The 21,390-nt window shown below is 36.8% G+C and overlaps 2 protein-coding genes across 2 annotated transcripts in view; one reads left to right on the top strand and one right to left on the bottom strand.

The window, feature by feature from the left end:
* HLCS (holocarboxylase synthetase) overlaps positions 1 to 15,183 on the top strand; it is a 133,896-nt gene extending 118,713 nt beyond the window's left edge. Inside the window, exons 7-11 of the mRNA XM_052794268.1 lie at positions 1,351 to 1,418; positions 3,025 to 3,185; positions 6,300 to 6,414; positions 10,100 to 10,313; positions 10,821 to 15,183. Coding sequence (XP_052650228.1) covers positions 1,351 to 1,418; positions 3,025 to 3,185; positions 6,300 to 6,414; positions 10,100 to 10,313; positions 10,821 to 10,989 — 727 coding nt within the window. The 3' untranslated portion in view covers positions 10,990 to 15,183. The remainder of the gene's footprint in view (positions 1 to 1,350; positions 1,419 to 3,024; positions 3,186 to 6,299; positions 6,415 to 10,099; positions 10,314 to 10,820) is intronic.
* Positions 15,184 to 15,231: 48 nt separating this feature from the next.
* SIM2 (SIM bHLH transcription factor 2) overlaps positions 15,232 to 21,390 on the bottom strand; it is a 64,069-nt gene continuing 57,910 nt past the window's right edge. The window contains exon 12 of the mRNA XM_052794269.1: positions 15,232 to 19,584. Coding sequence (XP_052650229.1) covers positions 18,860 to 19,584 — 725 coding nt within the window. The 3' untranslated portion in view covers positions 15,232 to 18,859. The remainder of the gene's footprint in view (positions 19,585 to 21,390) is intronic.

A 21,390-nucleotide genomic window follows, 5' to 3' on the forward strand; every position in this document is an offset into this window, starting at 1 on the left:
GAGTAATGTGGGAAAACATCGTGGAGCCTGTTACTGCTTCTGTCAGTTTGGGTTCAAGTATTTCTAATTAACGAAGGCATTTGTGGTGCAGACTTTGCTTGGGCCCTCCAATAACCTCCCATTTTGATCTCCATGAAAGCAAGTCAGCCATTTGAAAGATATTCTGAAACCTTGGGGATCCTACTTGCATTTTGCTACTGATACAGCCCCAAGAGTTACTGAAGCCCTGCTTTTCAACCTGCGAAGCAGGAGGAATGGATTGTTCCTTAGCTTGTCACCTGCCTAAAAACGTGTGTCTGTGGGTGATGGGGGGACACTTCTGCTTGCAGCTGGTCCCTGCTGCCCCGGGATACTTGCCTGATTGCAGAACTTGAAACATCTTTCATATGTATCTGAAATTCAGAGGAAATAATTTTGAATGGTACCCTTTGCTGATTTGGACTGCACTTATCTCCAAGACAAGATTGCTTTTATATGAATGAACACGATATTTGTGCCCATATTAGAAGTAGATTTGTAGGCTATACATCACTTTCTGGGTTTATCTTGCTGGCAACGTCTTGAATATCTGTTTTATCTGTTAAATAACTCTTCCTGAAAATGTGAAATGGAGGAGGATCATAGTACACTTCAGATCTGTTTTAAAGTGGCTTGAACGAAGTTCTCACAGTAGGGTTTTTTCCTTCTTTTTTTAAGTCTAGCATTGACTCATTTGGTGGTGTTAAAGTGCACTTTCTACTTATCCCCAGAGGAAAGTTAGTATTCTTTTAAGTGAAACTATTTTAAAAGCAGAACACAAGCCTAAAATAAGCCAGTGTTCTCTAGAGTTCTCAGAAGGTGTAGATTTATTTACTGTAGTTAAATCATAATTAGTTCTCAGGGGATAGTGTATCTTTTAAACTGCTTTATTGCCACCATATTGGTTTTCTAAATAATCAGAAACTGCTGCTTTTATATTCTGTAGTATGAACAAAAATTTGCTGTAAGTAGAAACAAATGTCTAGAATTGCTAGTTGTCACTTACTGAAGATAGTGACATGCAAAAAATAAGCACTTCAAGAAAAAGTGAAGAAATACAAAACGTATGTTATCAGATGGCACCTTAAATGAACTATAGCTATAACTTTTTCCAGCATAATAGATATAGTAATGTTTTACATTATCATTTTTCAGTTAATCTTTTTCTAATATTCTAATGCTTTTGGGTCAAGAATAAATGTTAACTGAAAAAGGAGAAATTGTAGTGCAATGTTAACATAAAATATTACCTGATATTTAAGCCTAGATTTTCATGAATGTAGCTTAGTGTTCCAGCTGATAAGCATGGGGGTTTTTTTTCCTAATTGGCAGGTTAATGTTTGAGTTGCCTGAGGAGATGGGTTTAATAGCAATTGCTGTTCAACAAACACAAGGGAAAGGTGAGTAAGTTTCCTTCTAGTGCTAATAAATGTGTATTAAACATATGAAATAAGACACTTTTATGTCACCTAGCTGCCTTAAAGATACATTATGAGTATTTTTGATAATATAATCTATAGAATATTCATGTCGTCTTCTCCTCCCGCTTGAACTGTGGATTCAAACTCAAAACCTAAGTTAATAGAGAACAAAGTAAACACTTTCAGGATGTTTGGTGGCTTTTGCAGAAATGATTTAGTGGTCTTCTAGTTTCTGCCAAAACGTCTCCCCAGTCATGGAAACTGCCATCACTACATTTAGTGTAATACAAGTCAGACTTCCAAATCAGAACTCCTTTTTGACTTAACTGGAACAAGACCGGGTCTTGACTTGCTCTGGGGTAGAGGGTTTTTGAGTCTGCAGGACCTGCCTGAACTGTCATGTGGTCTTTCACAATCTTTTGCAGATAAATATAAGCAAGTTCTGTCTCTTTCCCAGTGTTGTGGTTTAACCCCAGCCAGCAACTAAGCACCACACAGCTGCTCACTCACTCCCCCCCGCCCCCGCCCCCGCAGTGGAATGGGGGAGAGAATCAGAAGGAAAAAGGTAAAACTCATGGGCTGAGATAAGAACAGTTTAATAGAACAGAAAGGAAGAAACTAATAATGATAATAAGAACAATAATAAAATGACAATAATAATCAAAGGATTGGAATATACAAAACAAGTGATGCACAACGCAATTGCTCATGACTCGCTGACCAATGCCCAGTTAGTTCCTGAGCAGCGATCCCCCCCAGGCCAACTCCCCCCAGTTTATATACTGGGCATGACATCACATGGTATGGAATACCCCGTTGGCCAGTTTGGGTCAGCTGTCCTGGCTGTGTCCCCTCCCAACTTCTTGTGCCCCTCCAGCCTTCTTGCTGGCTGGGCATGAGAAGCTGAAAAATCCTTGACTTTATAGTATAAACACTACTTAGCAACAACTGAAAATGTCAGTGTGTTATCAACATTCTTCTCATAATAAATCCAAAACACAACACTATACCAGCTACTAGAAAGAAAATTAACTCTATCCCAGCCAAAACCAGGACACCCAGGAAGCTGCTAGCACTGATTTAAAAGCCACATTCATTTTATTAGAAGAACACAGTGCCCAGCCTAATAAGCTCTTCTGAGCACAGCTCTACATGAAGATGGTTACCTGGCTTTTGGTACAGATCTAGCTTCTGTCAAGTTGATTCCCAATGTGGATGGATTTCTAAATGCACACAGAACATGTTCACAAACACTTCTTCACTTAAACAAAGCAAGATTTTTTGAAATGTGTATGTTACTAGATACCAGGAAAATCCTGGAAGCAAGTCATTTAGGACATTCTAGGAGATTGAGTAGCAGCATGCACATTAAGCAACCTGCTGTCTTTTTAAAGGAAAAGCTTTGCACTTTAACCATTTTTCTTTCAAAATTAGTTTGGAAACTCCATTACAGGACTTACGGTAGATTCTTGGATGGATACTATTGAATCTTTCTCTTTTGTAGTTGTCTACATTAACAAAGTGATCTTTTTTATAAGTATTTTTTTCTTGAGTTGAAGTTAACTTTTTTTCTCTACCTCCACAGGTCGTGGTGGAAATGTTTGGCTCAGTCCCATGGGCTGTGCACTATCCACTTTACATATCACCATTCCTCTACATTCCAACCTGGGCCAGAGAATTCCTTTTATTCAACACCTGGTGTCCTTGGCAGTGGTAGAGTCAGTTAGATCAGTACCAGGATATGAGGTATGTCATTCTAATTTATCTCAAAATTCCTGTTTCCATTTTCATTAAATTCAGATTTTAACTATGTCTTCTATGTGTAGAATGACTGAATGCATTATATAGTTCTTCAGCACTAATATAGTGGTAAACTTAGCCTCCATACGTGCTTGATTATTTATATGTTTTAAGAAATCTAGTATACATATGATGAATACTGTCTTTTACTGAGCTGATTAAGTATACTACACTCAGTTCACTCATAATCTTATGAAACTTAAGACTCAGTCTTCAGCAGTAAAGAAAACGTCAATTTTGTTTGTCTAACAATTGAGTTAATTTGTTTTGATTTTGAAGGAGTTGGGGAAGAGGGAGAAGGGAAAAATGAATAAAACGGACAAATCCTTTTCTACTTTTTTTGTTGGTGCTGTTTCAGTGGTCACTTTATCCCTTTTAAAAGATTTTTCCAACCCTTGTTTAAGGTTGAAAACTGATTTCTAAAGCAAGAACTTAGGAGTATTGCTCTCAAGAGGGAATCAAGTGTCCTGTCATCAGTATTAAAATGAAGAACCAGTCTTCTTCATCACCTCATATATCTGCTTTTTAATGTTACCATTTCCTAATATTTGCTAACTATAAAACTTTGGTATTTTACAGAAGTAGTTAACTAAAGCATATGTTTCCTATATTACAGAAAATCAATGACTTATACACATTTACACATGAACTTTATTATAGTGGCACCCAGTAGCTTTGCTGTAGTTTAGGGTCTGTCAGCCTTTCTATTAAAACCTTCTAACTTCAGTGGTTCATAACTTGACTATAAAAACAAAATGCTTCAGGCTAAAATTTGCAATATAAAATATTTGGCTAGAGTGAATAATTTAACCATTTAAAATAGAAGGGACAAGAGTTAGTTTTATAAAATATGAGTCTGACTGGGGAAGGAGTTAATTTATGAATGGAGGTGGTTTTGCTTCTGTATGCCTACTCTGGTATACATTGGCATTTTTTATTTTATTCCATTCAAGAGGAAAAAGGTGACTGAAGTACTAAATATTAATATAAAAATAGTATGTATCAATAATGCATGTACTGTACATAGCACATATACAATACATAGCTTGCTATGACCAAGACAAAACTACTGAATCTCTTTGATAGTACATCCACCCTAGACAATGAATGAAACCAATGTTAAGGGACTGGACTCAAATACGTTAAAGCAAGAAATTAAAAGATTTATCGGAAACTCAATGCTTAAATTTCCCCTTTAGACTTAGGTAACACAGGGCTTTTTTCTTTATGTTGGATGAACATCCATGCCATGCAAACTGTAGTAGCTGCAAACAGTGGGCTAATCTATAGATCAGGCTTCTTTCTCTCCTCCAAATTTCCACACCTCTGTGGGTCTATGTCAGAATCTTAGTAATACTTTAACACACTTTAATGTCGTTCGCTATGCTCAAAGTCCATTTCAGGATTTCCATTCAAAAAACTGAAATACCTGTGTGTCAGTTTATCAGCCAGTCATCATTTTTAGGATTGCCATGAATGTTGACTATGCTAAATAGGCAGCAACTGAGGCCTTTGTTCTGGGTCTTCCCGGAGAAAATCTGACCACTCAGTTGGAAGTTTTACTGTCAGATGTTAGTGCTGCAAATGCAAATGGGCCTTATATCAAGAGAACGCTTTGCTTTCCCATTCTGAGAACAGCAGACATCTCTAGTAAGTGAAGATAAGAATGTGCTCCATTTCCAGCATATTTTGTGACACCCATCATTTCTTTAATACGGGGATAGTTGTGTAGTACCTTGTAACCCCGTTTTGTGGCAAAGTCTCTGCTGTGTAATTTATGTCATGAGAATACCCAGTTGACTTGGTGGTTCTTCATGGTTGCTGTTACTTCAGTTGCAGAGCTAGTGTCTGGTGTCTTACAGGTGTATGTTTTCCATAAGTAAGATCTACTGAATATCTCTTCGGAAGATTTCTTAGCTCTGATAATACTGTTTAACAACTGTGTCATACTTTCCATGTCTCAAGAGTCTTCTATAAATCTTTTCCCAGTGCGAAGAGTCAAGTTGTTTTCCATAATGAATATGAATTGGTGATACTCTCTCTTAGAATGCTTTGATAGCAAAATCAGGTAGTATTTCCTGTCAATGTACGTGTAATGGACTCCTCTCTGGCCTTTAAATCTGTCAGGAAAGTAGACATGGACCCAGGTGCAGTTTTCACACATCCTGTAAAGGGATTTCATAATCTACAATAGGAGGGAATGCGACTCTTGTAGTCCTGGAGCACCTCCCATAATTTGCCTCTGGGGATACAGTCATATGCAGTTTTTCAAACTACAGGAAGCACATTTGCTTTCTTTTTGTGTTTAAGTAGCTGGTGCAAAGTTCAGTTCAGTTCTGTGGTTTCAACAAAAACTTCTCTATTGCGCTGGAACGGTGTCACACAGTACAGTTTGTGTTTCCAGCTCCATGGTGTTGCTTGAGCGTAGCTGCCGAAAGCGTGAATATATTTAGGACATTACTGAAGTATTTACATAGTTGTGAACTGGAATTTCTCCTGTCTGCTAAATTTCCTTTCTGAAATTCAAGATGTCATTGTCTCCTTGTCTGGTTTCTGCAAGGATCCTCAAATAGTGTTGATGTTACTGTGGGCTTACCCTGACTGTTTATCAGCAGTGAGCCACAGCAGCTGCCACAGTTTGCATCTTTCTTGAACAGATCTTTTAAATCTTTAATAGGCACTCGTGAATGAAGGAAATGAATTCTATAAAACCTCACAATTTGAGACTGAAAATCTCTAGTATCTTTAGTCCCCCTTTTGGTCACCCTAAGCCTTTATTTTCTGCCATAACTTTGGGGGGGGGGGGTTAATAAATAGATACTTTTCTCTGACAGCTGCCAACCTCCTTAGTAAACCATGTAACCATGTTACTATGACTTTTTCAGTAACATTTGTGAAGCACTTAAATAAGTTCTCATTATGAAGAGCAGTTGACAGTATCACATTCGGTGTGGCAAAGAGGTACAGAAAATATAGAATATGGAGTGATGAATGAGCCGTGTTCTTATAATCAGTATCGAAGAGCAAAGTGTTTCTAAATGTATGGTTTTGTTTCTTTAGGATATTGATCTGCGAGTAAAATGGCCAAATGATATTTACTACAGTGATCTTATGAAGCTTGGTGGAGTTCTGGTAAACTCTACGCTTATTGAAACAACGTTTCATATACTTATTGGTAAATGTCTATTTTCAAGTTTTTCTATACTGTTTTTTCTGAAGAAATTTGTTATTAATGTCTCTATGAGTTCAAATGATAAGGACAAGAACAAATAACGACAGCAGGCATAAGGAAATAAAGCACAATATTAAATCAAAAGGAAGCACAAAAAGTAAATGTTTTCATTCTTCATAATAATTCCATATGCTTGACAAGAAAAACGTAAATGGAAGCATCTGGGCCGATGTAGTGGAGTTCAAAGAAAGAGCATTACAGGAGAGAGGGAAAATGTCCTACTTAATCTATTGCAAAACTAGTAGAATATACTGAAAAATGTATCAATTTTTTCAATTTTCTTTTTCTTTTCAACATGACAAATAGTTAAATAAGAACATGCCTTTTAAATCAGGAGAAAAAGAGCTACGTACACATAGTAATGTTTTAATTTCTCCTTTCATCCTTTAAAAATTTATTCATAACTTGTTTCTGTTGATACCTTTCTAGAAACTGGAATATTGCTAGTGAAGCAGCAGTGAAGTAATGATTTGATTAATTAATCATTTCCTTTAGTTCTCTCAAAAAGTAAAATTTGCAAAGTAGTTGGAAAGGCTGGGTCAGGGAGCAAAGCGTGACAATCTGCTTGTTCCTTGTGAAGACAAACAGTCTACCTGGAAAGCTGGTTCCAAAAAGGTAGCACAGCCAATGTCATAAAGACTGTATATGTGTTTTCCAGCAAGTCTCAGTGCTGTAACAGGGGGAGATATTTAGGTCCACAAATAAGTATTGAGATGTTTTTATCATTTCAAGTCTGATAACCATCCTGCTATTTGTTAAGGAAAATTTTTCTCCTAAGCAGCAGCAGCACAGATCTGTCAGACATGCTTAGAAACCTGCCAGCAGAGTTCTAGGTTCTGGTTCCAAAAATAATTCTCTCTGCTATGTCTAAAAAATTATTGAAAATTCCTTAGCAAGTCTAAAAGGTTAAAGAAGAAGAAGATAATATTTGGTTTGTATTTGAATGTAGCACAGTAGATAAGTAAAGTATCTTGCAGAGAGTGTGGGCATGATATCGTTTCTGTCAAGGTGCTGTAAATTTTAAGGCGCGAACAAGCAAAACAGTTGAAGTAGTCATCACCTCCTTCTGTGAAACATGCCCAGCCATTAAATTTTCTGTTCAATTGTTATATCCACATTTTGTAAATAATCTACATGTACAGAATGGAAGTTGCACTGAGACACTTAAAAAGTCTCTCTGTGCCCCATCAACCATTTACTGCTTCCATATGTTTTTCCAGAGCCTGTTCTGGTTAACACAAGAAAAGCAAAAATGGTTCCAAAAATAGTTCCTCTTATCAAATATCTCTTTGCACATTACATATTTGCTTTGGACCTTGTGTTTCTTACCCTAAACACAAAACCATTCAAATTCAAATGGAAACTTCCTGTATGCATTCTCTCTGATGTCCACAGGAGTCATCTTGGTGGCGATAGGTCTGAGGTATATACAATGATGTACATTTTCATCAACTTTCTTTCACCTGGAAGCTTCTAAGATTGAAATTTACTTGCCACATACTAGTCCAAGGATCTTTTCCATCATTTCAGTGATGTATGTCACTGAGAGTAGTAGGGGTGACTCGTGACATCTAACTTCTTGTATTAGTAGTAGCAATGAGATCAAACTTCCACAACAGGAAAGGTAAGCCAGATGCATCATCCCCTTTCTACAGTCATGTAGATTCCTTACCTCACTGTTTACATGGCACTCATGAAGAGTATCCCATATATGAGGATAGCGATCAAAATCAAAGATCATCTACGTGGCTTCACTGCTCTGAGAAGTACCTCAGAATAATATGGCAAAAGATGAACCTGCCTTTTCACCTGTACCATGTGCTCAAGGCCTTACAGACAGCGCAGTGCACGTTTATACTTTTAAACATCTTTTTTTGAAAAATCTTTTTTTTTTTTTTTTTAAGAACTTAACTGTTGTGGGACTTTTGGAAGAAGAGTTCTGTAGAAGAATATACTTCATTAATGTAAGGGCCAGACTCGGAACAGACATAGGTAGCCAAACACAAGTGGAATGCAAGGGACAGCCAATGTGCTTGACCTGCAAAAGCTCTGTCTGCCTCTGTGTGCAGCTAAGGCATGTCCAAACAGTGCACAGATGCTGAAGGCAGGACTAGCTCTAGAACTGGAAGATATATTAGCCACATCAGCACACTGCAAGATCAGTGCTGAAAGTTTATTTTTCTCTCTTCTCACACGGGCAATGCAAAGATGCCCTAAGACTCATGAGCACCTAATAATTTTCAAATTAGCTGGCTACATTTTTGCCACTGCATTTATCCCCAGGTTCTTCTGCCTCAGCTGAGCTCATCATCTCAGTATGTCTCTCGTGTCTGTTTCAATTTTTGGATTGCTAAGTAGTGATGTCCATACATAGAAGCCTGAGTGCCCTGAGCCTGCAGATGGACTCCAAGGCCCCGTTACACACCCTGACAGTACCACTCACAGCTTAATGGCCACAGCCACTCTCTCTTCACTTGTACTGTATTTGAGTGTAAACAGCTGAGTTGGGATTTGCTGGCATGACACGGCACATTATATTTTCCAGTTCGTTTTCCTTTGTACCTTTCCAATAATACATTTCACCTCATTTGCATGGGATCGATGTATTGGTACTGGTATCACTGTGGCTTTCTTTGCATGCATTCTCTGACTAGTTAAAAGTCAAAACCTCCTTTTCACTGAAGAGATCCTTCTCCTCACAGTTAATACAAATTAATTCCATATATAAATAGTCTCATTAGTAGCAAATTTACAAAACAGTGTATCTGGACCTTGTTGCACATGGAGGTATATCATGTCTAAACCCGACTGATAGACAGGGGTTTTATCCTAAATGTCTGAGGAAAGAAAAATCCAAATTATTAAGAGAAAAAAATAAACAGGTAATACAATATATTTCTTTACATCCCTCAAAGCCTGTTTCAGCAGGCTGCAAAAAAGGCCCCAAGAGCCATATTTAAATAAGAAAGGCGTTCTGCCAACGTTATGGAGAAATCTCAGTGAGAGACTTGAGGCTTCTAAAGGATATGCTGTGGTAAGACAGATTAAGCAAACTGGAGTCTTACACAGCAAAGTTAAATCTTCTGGGCTTTTCAGAGCATGCCAAACAAGGCTTATCAGCTGAGTAAAAAGGCTTAATTTTCAGAAAATACAATCAGCTAACTGGAGTAAACAGAGAGATCTCTGAATTAAATTTTAGACTGAAAAATAAAACTCCATCTTAGAGTATGATCAGTGATTTACTCTCAATTAGCTAATGACCTGTCAGCTTTTAGGGAGTAAGAAAATTTCTCACTTTGATGTTACTGTAACCAACGTGCAAATTACCACTTTACCATCTTCCTAACTCTCATTGATACGGTGGTGTGTTTTGAAAGACTGCACTGGATTTGCTTCTACAATTCTGAGGAGGCCTTTTAAGGGCAAGGAACAAGTAAAATCTGGACTGAGATTTGTAATTACACAAGTAGGAAGATTTAAAGGTGTAAGAGACTGAAGAAAAACAGCTACTGGAAACATCCTTAGAGATAATGGTATCAAGTAGTTGAATAAAGTACTGACTTTCTGGTGGTAACAAAGTGTTGGTATTTACAGATCCTGTTCTCTTCTTTTGGTTTGTCTTTTTCAGGCTTTGGAATTAATGTAAATAACAGCAACCCCACCATATGCATCAATGATCTCATCACAAAATTTAATAAGGAAGAGGGTACAAAGCTGAAGCCTTTAACTGCAGACTGTCTTATTGCAAGAACTGTAACTGTGCTAGAGAGGCTTATAGATATTTTTCAGGAGAAAGGGCCCAATGGAGTTCTTCCCTGTTACTACAAGTACTGGGTACACAGGTAAGTATAATGTTCTTCTCAAACTTTCTTTTAAGAAAGTTGGAAAGAACTCATGGATATTTTGTCTTTTTCTACTAGATTGCCTTTAATACCAGTGACTTAGTTAAAATATACTCCCAAATAGGATGTAATTTTTTAAGGGATAATAAAAACAGCACATAGTAAAATCAATGGACTAGCTTGAGTTAAAGAATGGTTCTAGGTATTTTACATGTATCAGCTCAAAACAAAGGGGACTGGGAATGATTTGTTTAGCTAGTGATGAAGCTGCTGTACTCACGTCTTTCATTAAACAAAAAAACCTGTTTGGGTTAACTCCAACTCTCTTAATTCTACAGAAAGAAATTAAAGCATGTAGAAAATGGTGCTGAAAATCATTCTCTGTAAAGAACCAGTGAAGTGGGAAATAAAAATATTCTGCTAGACATTAGTCCTCTAAGTTATTTTTAATTGTTTGTGCAGTGTCCACTAATTAATTCCTAACCGTCTGGTTCTCTTTATTTGCAGTGGTAAGCAAGTCCGTCTCCACAATGAGGAGGGCCCGATTGCATGGATAGTTGGGATAGATGATTATGGATTCCTTCAAGTTCATGAAGAAGGCAAGGGTGTAGAGTCTGTGCACCCAGACGGCAACTCTTTTGACATGCTGAGAAACCTCATAGTCCCAAAGCATTAACAGTCCTCAGAGCTCACAGCGCGGAGGGAGGCTTTTTAGTATTTGGCATCAAGCAGCTAAACTTGCTTAAAGGTGGGAAGGGTGGTGGATAGCTTGATTTTTTTTCTTCTGATTTTCTGATATCTTTGTTCTTTGTCACAGATAACTTCAACAGTTATGAAGAGGTAATTATCTCATTGCCGAAGGCCTTTATTCCTTCATATTAACTTTAAAACACATCTATGTTGCCATTCTTTGTAAGCATCTATTCTTTAAAAGGAACCTGATTGCAAAGGAATACTTTGCAATGAACAGAACTTTCTCTTCATTTACACACTGTATTTAAGAAACTGAATTGGCTAAATATTTCCGTTTTGTGTCTCTATGTTTTTGTTGTACTTTAGCACAATGCACTACAATATTTACATTTTTACTGTGGTTTTTTAAACTAAATTCTGGTTTATGCATTGTCTGCAGTGGAAACAGCTGGAAGAGCTCATCATATATTTCTGAATTACTGGGATTACCACTGTGTTTAAATTCAGGTCTAAATGTAGAGCCTTGCTGATTTGGTTCTTCTCTATGTGGGCCTGTACATCAGTTTTATCATCCTGTGCTTTGGTCTCAGGTCTGCAACTCTCTCATGGCTACCTTGAGTTTTTGGAGAGTTTTCCATCAGCACTTAAGAACTGTGGCTGGTTATCCAAATTATTTGTACACTGCTCTTCTTAGACAGTTGGATCCGAGTAAATCATCTCATATCTCCTTTGAATCATAGTCTTCCAAGACACTTTAGCCCCCATAAGAATAGCCCACCAGAGTAGTGTATCACCTAGTTGCAATCTTCTTATCCAGGTTATTGTAGAATCCCATGTCAGGAGAGGGAAGTCCTAGTAGTTTAGAATTTAATAGCAATTCTATGTAATAGCAATGAAGTTAAGCGAATAAATAAGAGAAAATGCCCAGCTCTTAAAATCCCTGCCGTAAACAACTACTGTAGTGAAAAAGAGAAAACATGCAGCTAACCTGTGTCCAAATTCTCCTCCATTGTTTCTGTTGTCACCCCCTTTCCCCAAGCAGGGCATCTGGTTTTGCTGCTAACCATTAAAAGCAAGAAGTTTAACATCTGCTGACCCGAAAGTAGCTTGCTTTGGGGGCTGGCTGCACAGTTCCAGGTTAGGTGTAACAGCTTGGTCATGACTGGAAAGCCTGCGGGATCTTCCATGCGATGGCAGCTTGTCGGGTTTTTCTCCCGGGCAAGACAAATTTGCACCAGGAGGCTTGGCCACCACAGCACTTCAAACAGTTCTCTGCAAATGAAAAGTTTGTCATAGGTGTGATGTGGCCAGCTTCATTTCCTCAATAGGCAGCACTGCTTATTACGTTACCTTGTCCCTACTGAAGGTGGATCAGCCAAATTGGTTTCCACAAAGGACTTCTGTCTGCTAGCCAGAAAAGGGTTTTTTAGGTTAAAGTTCACCTCATAAACAATCTGAACATGTTAGTAGATTGTTTCAGTTACAAAGCCAAGAAGTCTTAAAACAAGGAAACTAGTCTGTAATGGTAATTTAGAGTAATCCTCACATATTAGGTTTTAGGTGGTTTGGCAGCAAGTGCTAGAAATTAAGTTGTCCCTATTACATTTAGGATTTTATGCTCCATATCATAGTAGATTTGTCTGTGTGCCTGGTTGTCCATACCCTGCTGTTTTGTTTTCCCCCATGATCCACATCATATGAGACTGCACACCAATATTTCATAGAACTGTACAGTGGAGTGTAGACAGCTGTTAATTGGCATCGTTAAAATGATACACATGAACACCAGTTTTTGCTTTTTCCCACCAGATGCTTTCCAAACTGCTTTGGGCTGTTAATTTTTGGCAACTCCATTTATTTCAGAATCAAGTATTGATGCATATTATAATCAAATGAAACTTGAGTCCGAGTTTAAAAAGTTTAAATAAAAAGAAGAGACCATTTATATATATGTAATATGAAAAAATGTGTGTGTGTGTGCATACCATTCCTTGTGCATCTTCACTTTTTTTCTACCTTTTCCTTCAAGCAGCTTATGAGCAATGAATGCTGCTGCAGGTCAGCTGTGGAAAGCATAGCTCTGGTACTGTTTTTCCAGCCACGGAGTTTTACAGAACTTTAGATCTGTACCTCAATCCAATATTTGTAGCTAAAACACTGTCTCTGCTTTGGTACTGTAGGGTGTGCCTGTAGGAAGCACCTTTGATTTCGCTCATATTCCAGATAGACCGATGAGTGCCCGTAGAGATTTCTTTTAATGACCAGTTCATGCATCGCTCAGGTTTTGACTTGAATTGCTTCCTTAAACACGTTCTCCCGTAGCTAGGGACAAGTACTGTAAAAGAATGATGGAGGGAAATGATAAAACATGCCCCTTTGTGAAGGGCAGGATGGATCTGCAAACCTTCACCCCGCTACGCTACCACAGTGTCTGAGCAGCAGGCAGATGAGTTTTTAATAGTAAAATGCTGCAATATTTCCTGGTTGCTATTGTTACTTTTGGATTTTTTCATAGCTTTCTTAATGAAAAGCTTGTTCTATTCTCACTTTGAGTTGTAAGATTATTCTGCAAATTTTTGCACTGGAAAGAAACTTAGCACTGAACTTCCTTTCTGCAAATGAGAACTAACCGGGTGTGGACGTGTTACAGCATAGGTGGGTGCTGTGGGAACATGTCGCTTTGCCTCTACTTTTTAGGGTCCTGTTCTGTGTGTACAAAACTACCTGTTGTCTTGAGGAAACAGCCTTGAGTTGGATGAAGCGTTTGTTACAAACCTGACCTTTCCTTCAGAAGAACCAAAGAACATCACAAAGAAAATTCCCATTGTATCGTGAGCAGCTGCCTAAGGTCCTTCTGACTAGCAGCTGTTCCTGTGGAGAAAGGCAGTGAACCTTCCTGTACCACACTCACCTTAGGGTAAACGGGGAGCACAGCCAGCAGTCTTACTCTTTTTATGCCAAACTTGGCACACCCAGAAAGCCACAACATTTTTGTATGAAAATTGTTGTTATTATTGTTCTTTATGTAGGACAGACAAATGTGGTGTAGAGTGTCTCTGGACATAGGTATGGAGAGAATCAGACAACTCCAGATCCAGAAGTAATGCACTGAAAATGTTTAATTTCATTCAACTGCCTAGATTAGTAAAACACCTCTTTCATTGTGAGGCTGATGTCATATCTTAAACTATTTTCTTGATGAAGTGCTTTCAAAAAATATTTATTGCAGTGTCCATATTTCTGTGACTTCATTTTTTTCCTCCTGGACTCTGTTATAACGTTTCTCATTACACATTGTGAAAATATTTGTCGAGGTTGTTTATTGATAGGAAAACTTCTGCTGAGCAGGCTGGGTGTGTTGGCACGTGTCTGTGTTCAGAAGGAGTAAGCAGGTTGTGTCCAGTCAGCACGGATGCCGTTTCCAAAGATTTGAAAAAGTAATGATGTACTTAACATTTAAGAGTTCAAGCAGTACATCCCTCTTCTAGTAAAAGGTTTTATAAGACTTCAGAGCATTTTTAAAATACATCCAACAAAAATAATCTACTTCAAGGGCTGTTACCTAGAAATAATATTAAAGCATTTAATTCTTTATGATGCTGCTTCATTGTACAACAGGTTTTTGTATTTCTTTGCTTTTTCTGATACAGCTACAAGACATCAGCAGTCTAAAAAATTACTCTCTGCAACTACTTTGGAATATACAGTAGCTATATTTAAAAAAAAAAAATTAAGTACAGCTAAATATCTGTCATGAAAAAAGATTTGTGCTGCAAAGAGCTGATTCCTGGGGGTAACTGGTTTCATAAAAGCATTTGCATGCATAAGTTACTGCAGTGATGCACCACACTGATCAGACACCAAAGAAATTAAATCTGGACTGAGGGAAGAACAGAGGTCAAAAAATGCTGGCGTGCCGCAGGCTGCGGTCATGTAACACCCATTGAGAAAAAAGAACTACAGGGAAGAATTGTAAACTGATGTCATGTTTGAGTATCTTGCATTAGTGCATTTCATTAGTGATTCTGTGTTATTTTCAGTTCTCCAAGAGTCTTCCTTTAAAATGCAACGTGGCTAAAATACAGTAAATAAAAAGAATCCTTGTATTTTATAGTACATTAACTGTCAAATATACTACGGATGACAATTGAAATAAATTTTCAAATATGCAACATTATTCCTTGTGAAACCCTGTGTTTTGTAGTAAAAGAGAAATCCAACTCACTTTTCCTTTGGCTACAGGATTTTATTAACACTTTAACAGTTTTGTTTTACATAATAAATAAGCAAAAATGCTTTACATTTTTAGGGAATACATATATAATTCTGAGCATTAATAGGTTGTTTGTTTTGCGTGCTTTTTCACCTACGTTTGCCAAATAGCTTTTATCTGCATCATATAAAAAAAGCAAAATCTAATGTTCAGGAAAAAAATGGAATAATAAAATTTTCTCTCTTTGAAGTATGACTGAAATGTTGAAAAAATACTTAGTGTCCTGTTTTGTGATTTTTAGAGAAATACTGGTATTCTGGCAGGTTTCCCATTCATTTGCACTTTCTCTCAGTGATATATTCTCCAATTTTACATCTATTGTCCACTGTGCTTAATTTCATTAAATTATTTTAATACCCTTCTTCAAATTACAGGGCTACTGCGACTGGGAGAGAAGTCTGTTCCCTTATCACCTTATTTACATTGCAGTGTTTCTGTTAATAGGATAAAAACTTTGAGACCTCAATATGGGATTAACGTTTCCAACTTTACATTTCTGTAAAATATTCCCCCTCTCACTCTCTTTCTCTCTCTTATTCTCCATATCATTTACTTGCTAGATCTGAACTCCCCTAAGAGTTAAAATCCTACCAAGTCGCATGACAAAGGTATCTGTAGTGGCTCAAACAAGTACAGTAGAGAGAAATGAGGTTATTTTTCATAATGTATTCCAATTGATACTCCATTTCTGTGACACAATTTTTTCCAATTATTAAAAACATTGCCACTGTCAGTGGCTGTGCCGCATTCTGCAGTATGATTGTGCTATGAACATCTGTAGTTTAACTGACTAGAAGTCGTATTTTTCTCTCAATATAATTCACGCACATTCCAGATGTGAACATGCAATTGCTGTTTCTATTTTGGAATGGCAGGAAAAACGTTTCACACATTTGCTTTTTTAATCACAGGTCTTTTCTAAAGCCTACCCTGTATTGTCATATGTGAATGCATAATTGATTCATTATTGCCTAACAGGGAAAGTTCATGTACCTGAATATCACATACTGTAAAACATCTGTGGGAGAATGATGGAACACCTCCTCTGCTCGGGCTCATTGAATAAAGCCTGGAAGTGTGAATAACAAGGTAGACGCTGGAAAAATATTTTGTGGTATTTTACTGAAAAATATCAATGGCATTTTTTAACCGAAGCCTAATTTGTACATTCCTGAAAACATGTTTTTATAGTGACAAGTACTTACAAGAACAGAAAAATACACCAGATTGACTTTGTGTGCAGCAATGTCACTAATGAGGTATAGAGAAAAGTGTAGCATGAGAGTTGCGCATCAGGTTTCTTTTTAATGATGCAAACAATATGTCAGTTACTCCTTTATAGGGCATGGTTTTAATTTAAAAAAATTAACATACAAGTCAGCATAATTGCATCTTCTAAGGAGTTGGGCCCATTTATTAGTAATGCTGGCTGGGAAGGCTATTAACCAAAGCCACTGTAAAACCAACTTGTGTCTCATCACTTCAATTTATGAAGTCAGAATGACAATAATATTCATTCATAACATTTCTGTAGACTTGCTAACTTCTCTAGCATTAGACAAACCAAGGAGCACAGTTATACTGAGTGAGTGAATATGCTGGTTTGGTTCTGCTTTTTTTTTTAAGGCAGTATTCTGGTAATGGCTGATCAGGTATTTTTGTTATATTTATCACGAAATATATTTTTCATGCTTTTTTAGCAAATGAAAAAGTCAGACAACTGTGAGCTTCCAAGTCAACATCAATTTAAATTCATAATAAAACCTTCTCTGTTAAGCCTTTAATAGGAAGCAATAAAAATACCGAAAATTGTTTTGAAACATATGGTGTAAAAGTATTTTTGTGTAGTCATAGCAATAAATATTCATACATACAAGGACGTGACTGAATATTATTGCTGCATATAAAAGATGGAGAACATGTAATTTTTAAAAGTATATTTCATTACATTTGTATCTGACAAGGTGCAATCCATGAGCAACTGTTTTTCCATATTGCACAAGCCAGGTAAGCATTTTCTTCAGCGAAGGTCTCTATAGAGAGAGTCTGATAAAAGAGAGAAAGTTTTAAAAGTGTAAATTAGCCTTGAGTTGGGCCAAGAAATACAGCGAAGTATAGCTGACTCAGATCTACAACAACCTTCATTGTTGGTATTTAGAGCTATTATTTAGGGAGTCATTCGTTGTTTTATCAAGAGCACACAATGTTTGGGGAAGTGGTCAAAAACCAAAGTGGACTGCCTGTTATCAATTAAACACACACAGATCCATATGTCTCCTTGTTTGTAAACTTTACAAAGAAGTAAAAAAAGGGGGGAAATCTATTCATAATAGGCTAGACAAAATGTCAATGTCTGCTGTATGCCTTTCTCTTGCTACAGTTTATTAGCACAAATTGAGATGTGTGCAAGGCATTCGGTTCCCGACGTACTCAAACTCTGCTTTACTTCAAGTGCAACTTTGGGTTTTGTGGTTGTGCAGTGACTTTTGACTTTCCGTATTCGGATTGTCCACTGACATTATTTGTGAAGTGCATGAATCAGTCAAATATTAATCTTACCTTTGTGTTGACAATGAGATTTATGCTTGAGGAAGTTCAGTGTGTTAAAAGGTGAATGTTTCAAACTTCAGAAGTCTACTGGTAAGTTTAAAATAAAGCATAAATGATCATTATTCCCTTGACTATAAAGAAAACATTTCTGGTGCTATTATTAAGATGTATTTTTGACTAGCTGGTTCGAAAATCTGCACAGCCTTCTCCCAGAATACTTAGTGAAACACACAGCTTAGAAGCTTCTTTTTCTTATTACAACATTTTATGGGGAATAGTGTCTAGTTCCTGCTATGGGATTTGTCCCAATTTGCCATGACAAGACCTGTAACCCTTTAATACGTATCTTTGTATGTATTAATTTGTCATATCATTCTTTGTCAAGATAAATGGTGGTGGTAACAATCTCAGAACACTGAAATCTATGTTAAATAAATCAAATTTAGGCTTGATTTATTTAGTTTAAAAACTTTTGGATAATTAATAAATAAGCTTTTTCCAAACTGAGTTCTGCTTAGTTAGTACAGCTGCATTATGGATGCTAAAAATCACCACTCTTTAAACAAAGTTCATTTGTCAGGGTCTTTAACACGTAGGTGGAGAGTTGATGTGAGGTTTCACACAGTTTGTCAAAAATACCTAAACTAGAGTGTGTAGTTAATGATAAAAAAATCTTGAATGTATTTTGAGAAGGAGGGGTTGAGGAAAAAAATGTTCTTCATATAAATCTCTGCATATAACACCTATCATTTAATTTTGTTGCATACTATAAAATAACAAAAATAAGATCTGTAACATGTCTTCTCGGTGGCACCAGAGCTTAATCTGTGACAACAAAGCACGGAAGCTGGATGTAGGGTTTTTTTCCTGACCTTGAAGGTACCATTACACATGGCTTGCCAGGAACACACAAGTCTGTCCCTCATTGACCTTCAGCTATGCTCAGTACATGTAACCATGTTTTCTCATGCTTTTTGCAAATCATTACAGTTTGGCTTCTTAATTAAATGTAAATACTCCTCTATTACTGTCACCTTCCATTGGCTATTATTACAGAAGTTCCAATATAATGGGGTAGTGTAGATTCCTTGTGGGTTTCTGGAGAAGCTGATGAGGGGCTTTGGGTTTTGTAAATAAATGTATTTACTTCCTCAGAATTGTATCCATAATTTTCTCCTACATGACCTGTTGCTGTACATGATGAAGTTTGAAATGTACCATGTTTGGCTAAAACATGGTGATAATTTAGAAGCACAAATGGAACTTGTCCGGAGGGTCTCACATCCATCACACGTTCACTTTCAGAGTCATGATCAAGCTTTACAGTCATTCTATCATCACTGTCCAGTTCATCTAGATTTGTAGCGTGGTGACTAATATGCCCATATTTGGGTTCTTTCATACAAATCCTTCTTGTTTGCTCATATACTGAGGGCACTGGCAGGAGATGACTTAATTGTCCTATAGATTTAGACTGGAAACATTCTGATTTTGGCAGCAAGGAGTTAGTTATTGAATTAGAAAAAGAACTTTCGTTAATGCTCATTTTTTCTTGTAGGTCTCTGTTAAAAGCTAATTTGTTTTCTTCTTTAATGAGGTGGTGAGGTGGCTGAATCCTGGTTTCTATTTTGTTGGGTTTCATGATGCCGGAATCATAAATCTCTTCTTTGTATCTGCTGCCTGGCATGGGTGCTGTGCAGCTTGTAAAGTTGTCAGACAGAGCATCTTGGCTGTATCTTCTGTTTGATATGGGCACTTGCAGGAAAGAGAAGACATGTTAATTACTGACAATAAGCTCATATAATAGTTAGACTCTAACACTTTTTATGACTGAACTTTAACACCCATTTGGTTTGGGCCAGATCCAAGTCCCAGTGAAGACATCAGAGACATTCCCATTTGCCTCAGTGGCTTTGGATAAGTCTTTTTAAGACAGTGCTGAAAAGTAAAAAAAAAAAAAAAACCCAACCCATTCAGGAGGGCCAACAGTGGTGAACAATTCTGAAAAGCTTTTCCATGTGAAATGCCCATTTGTTTATTTGACTGAATAATTGTAAATCACTGTCATTATTAATATGGTTAAATCGGGGAAATTAAACCAAAGAAATATTTGGAAATGTGACCTGCTGTCAAAACCCTTGACCTTAAGTAAGCTCGTTTCAGGATGGATAACATTTATTACATGTCAATGATTCAATGATTAGAGTAAAACAGAATTTATTCTTCCTGTCACTGTGGAAGTGTATTGGACATGTGCCCTTGTAAGGAAAGAAGAGAGTGTGTAGTATTAGATACTGACGTGTTGGTATCTAATTCATGATATCTATTTGTGATATATGTAATATCTGGATTGTGTTACATTAAAGGCTTTGCATTTTCTCTTTGAAAACTAGCATCAGATATTAAAAACTTCTATTGAAAAGCAACATAAATACTTCTTGAGTAATGCTGTATCTCTGCTGTTAAGGTACTATCATGTAATAAAACTATATGTATAATACAAATGTAATTTACAACATATACTGAGAATGTTTGTTTGAATGTGGGAGTACTAAGCTGGGTATGCATGGAAAATTAGAAGCTAGATTCTTAAATTTTCAAAAGAGTATGAACCTAGGATTTCTCTTCAGGCTTTTCCTCTAAAATATATTGAGTAATCTTAGTTTTCTCTTAAGTTTCTACATGGTAGTTGAACTCTTGAAACAATTTGAATTGTTTTTATCATTTTCTGCTTGGCTTACGCAGCTTTTCCTTTTTGTACATACATATCTACAAATAGTAAGAGAAAAAAACACTGGTTTATTCCTATACAGTATGGCCAAAATTAGGCAAGTACTAATTTTTTTTTTGCACTGTCTTGTGTGAACAGTTTGACAGTTATACTACTCCTCCAAGGCATATTTGAAAGTTTTATGTTAAAGGTTAAATAAGGCACTTAGCAAATTTCTCAAATTAAACCTGAACTCTATTTTGTGTTATGCTCACTGAAAGCCCTGGACACCTAAGTGCTTTTTGTAAAAGGGATTTTCTGTTTTTCTAAAAATTTCATTCAACATCTTAAAAGTTTTGGAGTTCCCCTGTAGTGGTTGCTGACGTAACTGTACCTGCTAATAATTAAATATTCCCTGTGCTATAGTAGACTGGCAAAGCCTTCATGTATAACAGAGGAAGCAGAAATAGCTCAATTGTACCTTTTTTTATATGCAGAGCTTCATTAATTTCAGAGGGAGTTGCACCACATAATTACCAGAATTTAAACAGGAATCTGGATCCAATTTCTTCTTGATCAACCCACCACCCTCCTAGAAACAACAACCTTTCAAGTTATTCATTTTAATTTCCATGTGTATATTTTGTACAAACTATATGCAGTTCTAAGTAAAATGAATTCTCATCAGCTGTTGAAAACTGGCCCTCTTAGATCACAAATCAAAACAGGGATTCAGCCACATGCTTGAGTATAACTTGGAAATTTTACTACAATGATTTTAACTTTATGTTTGTCATTTTTACTATGAAATAACTATACATACTGCGAGCTACTGACATGTAACTAATATG

This window comes from Harpia harpyja, chromosome 8, assembly GCF_026419915.1.
Source record: "Harpia harpyja isolate bHarHar1 chromosome 8, bHarHar1 primary haplotype, whole genome shotgun sequence".
NCBI classification, from domain to species: Eukaryota; Metazoa; Chordata; class Aves; order Accipitriformes; family Accipitridae; genus Harpia; species Harpia harpyja.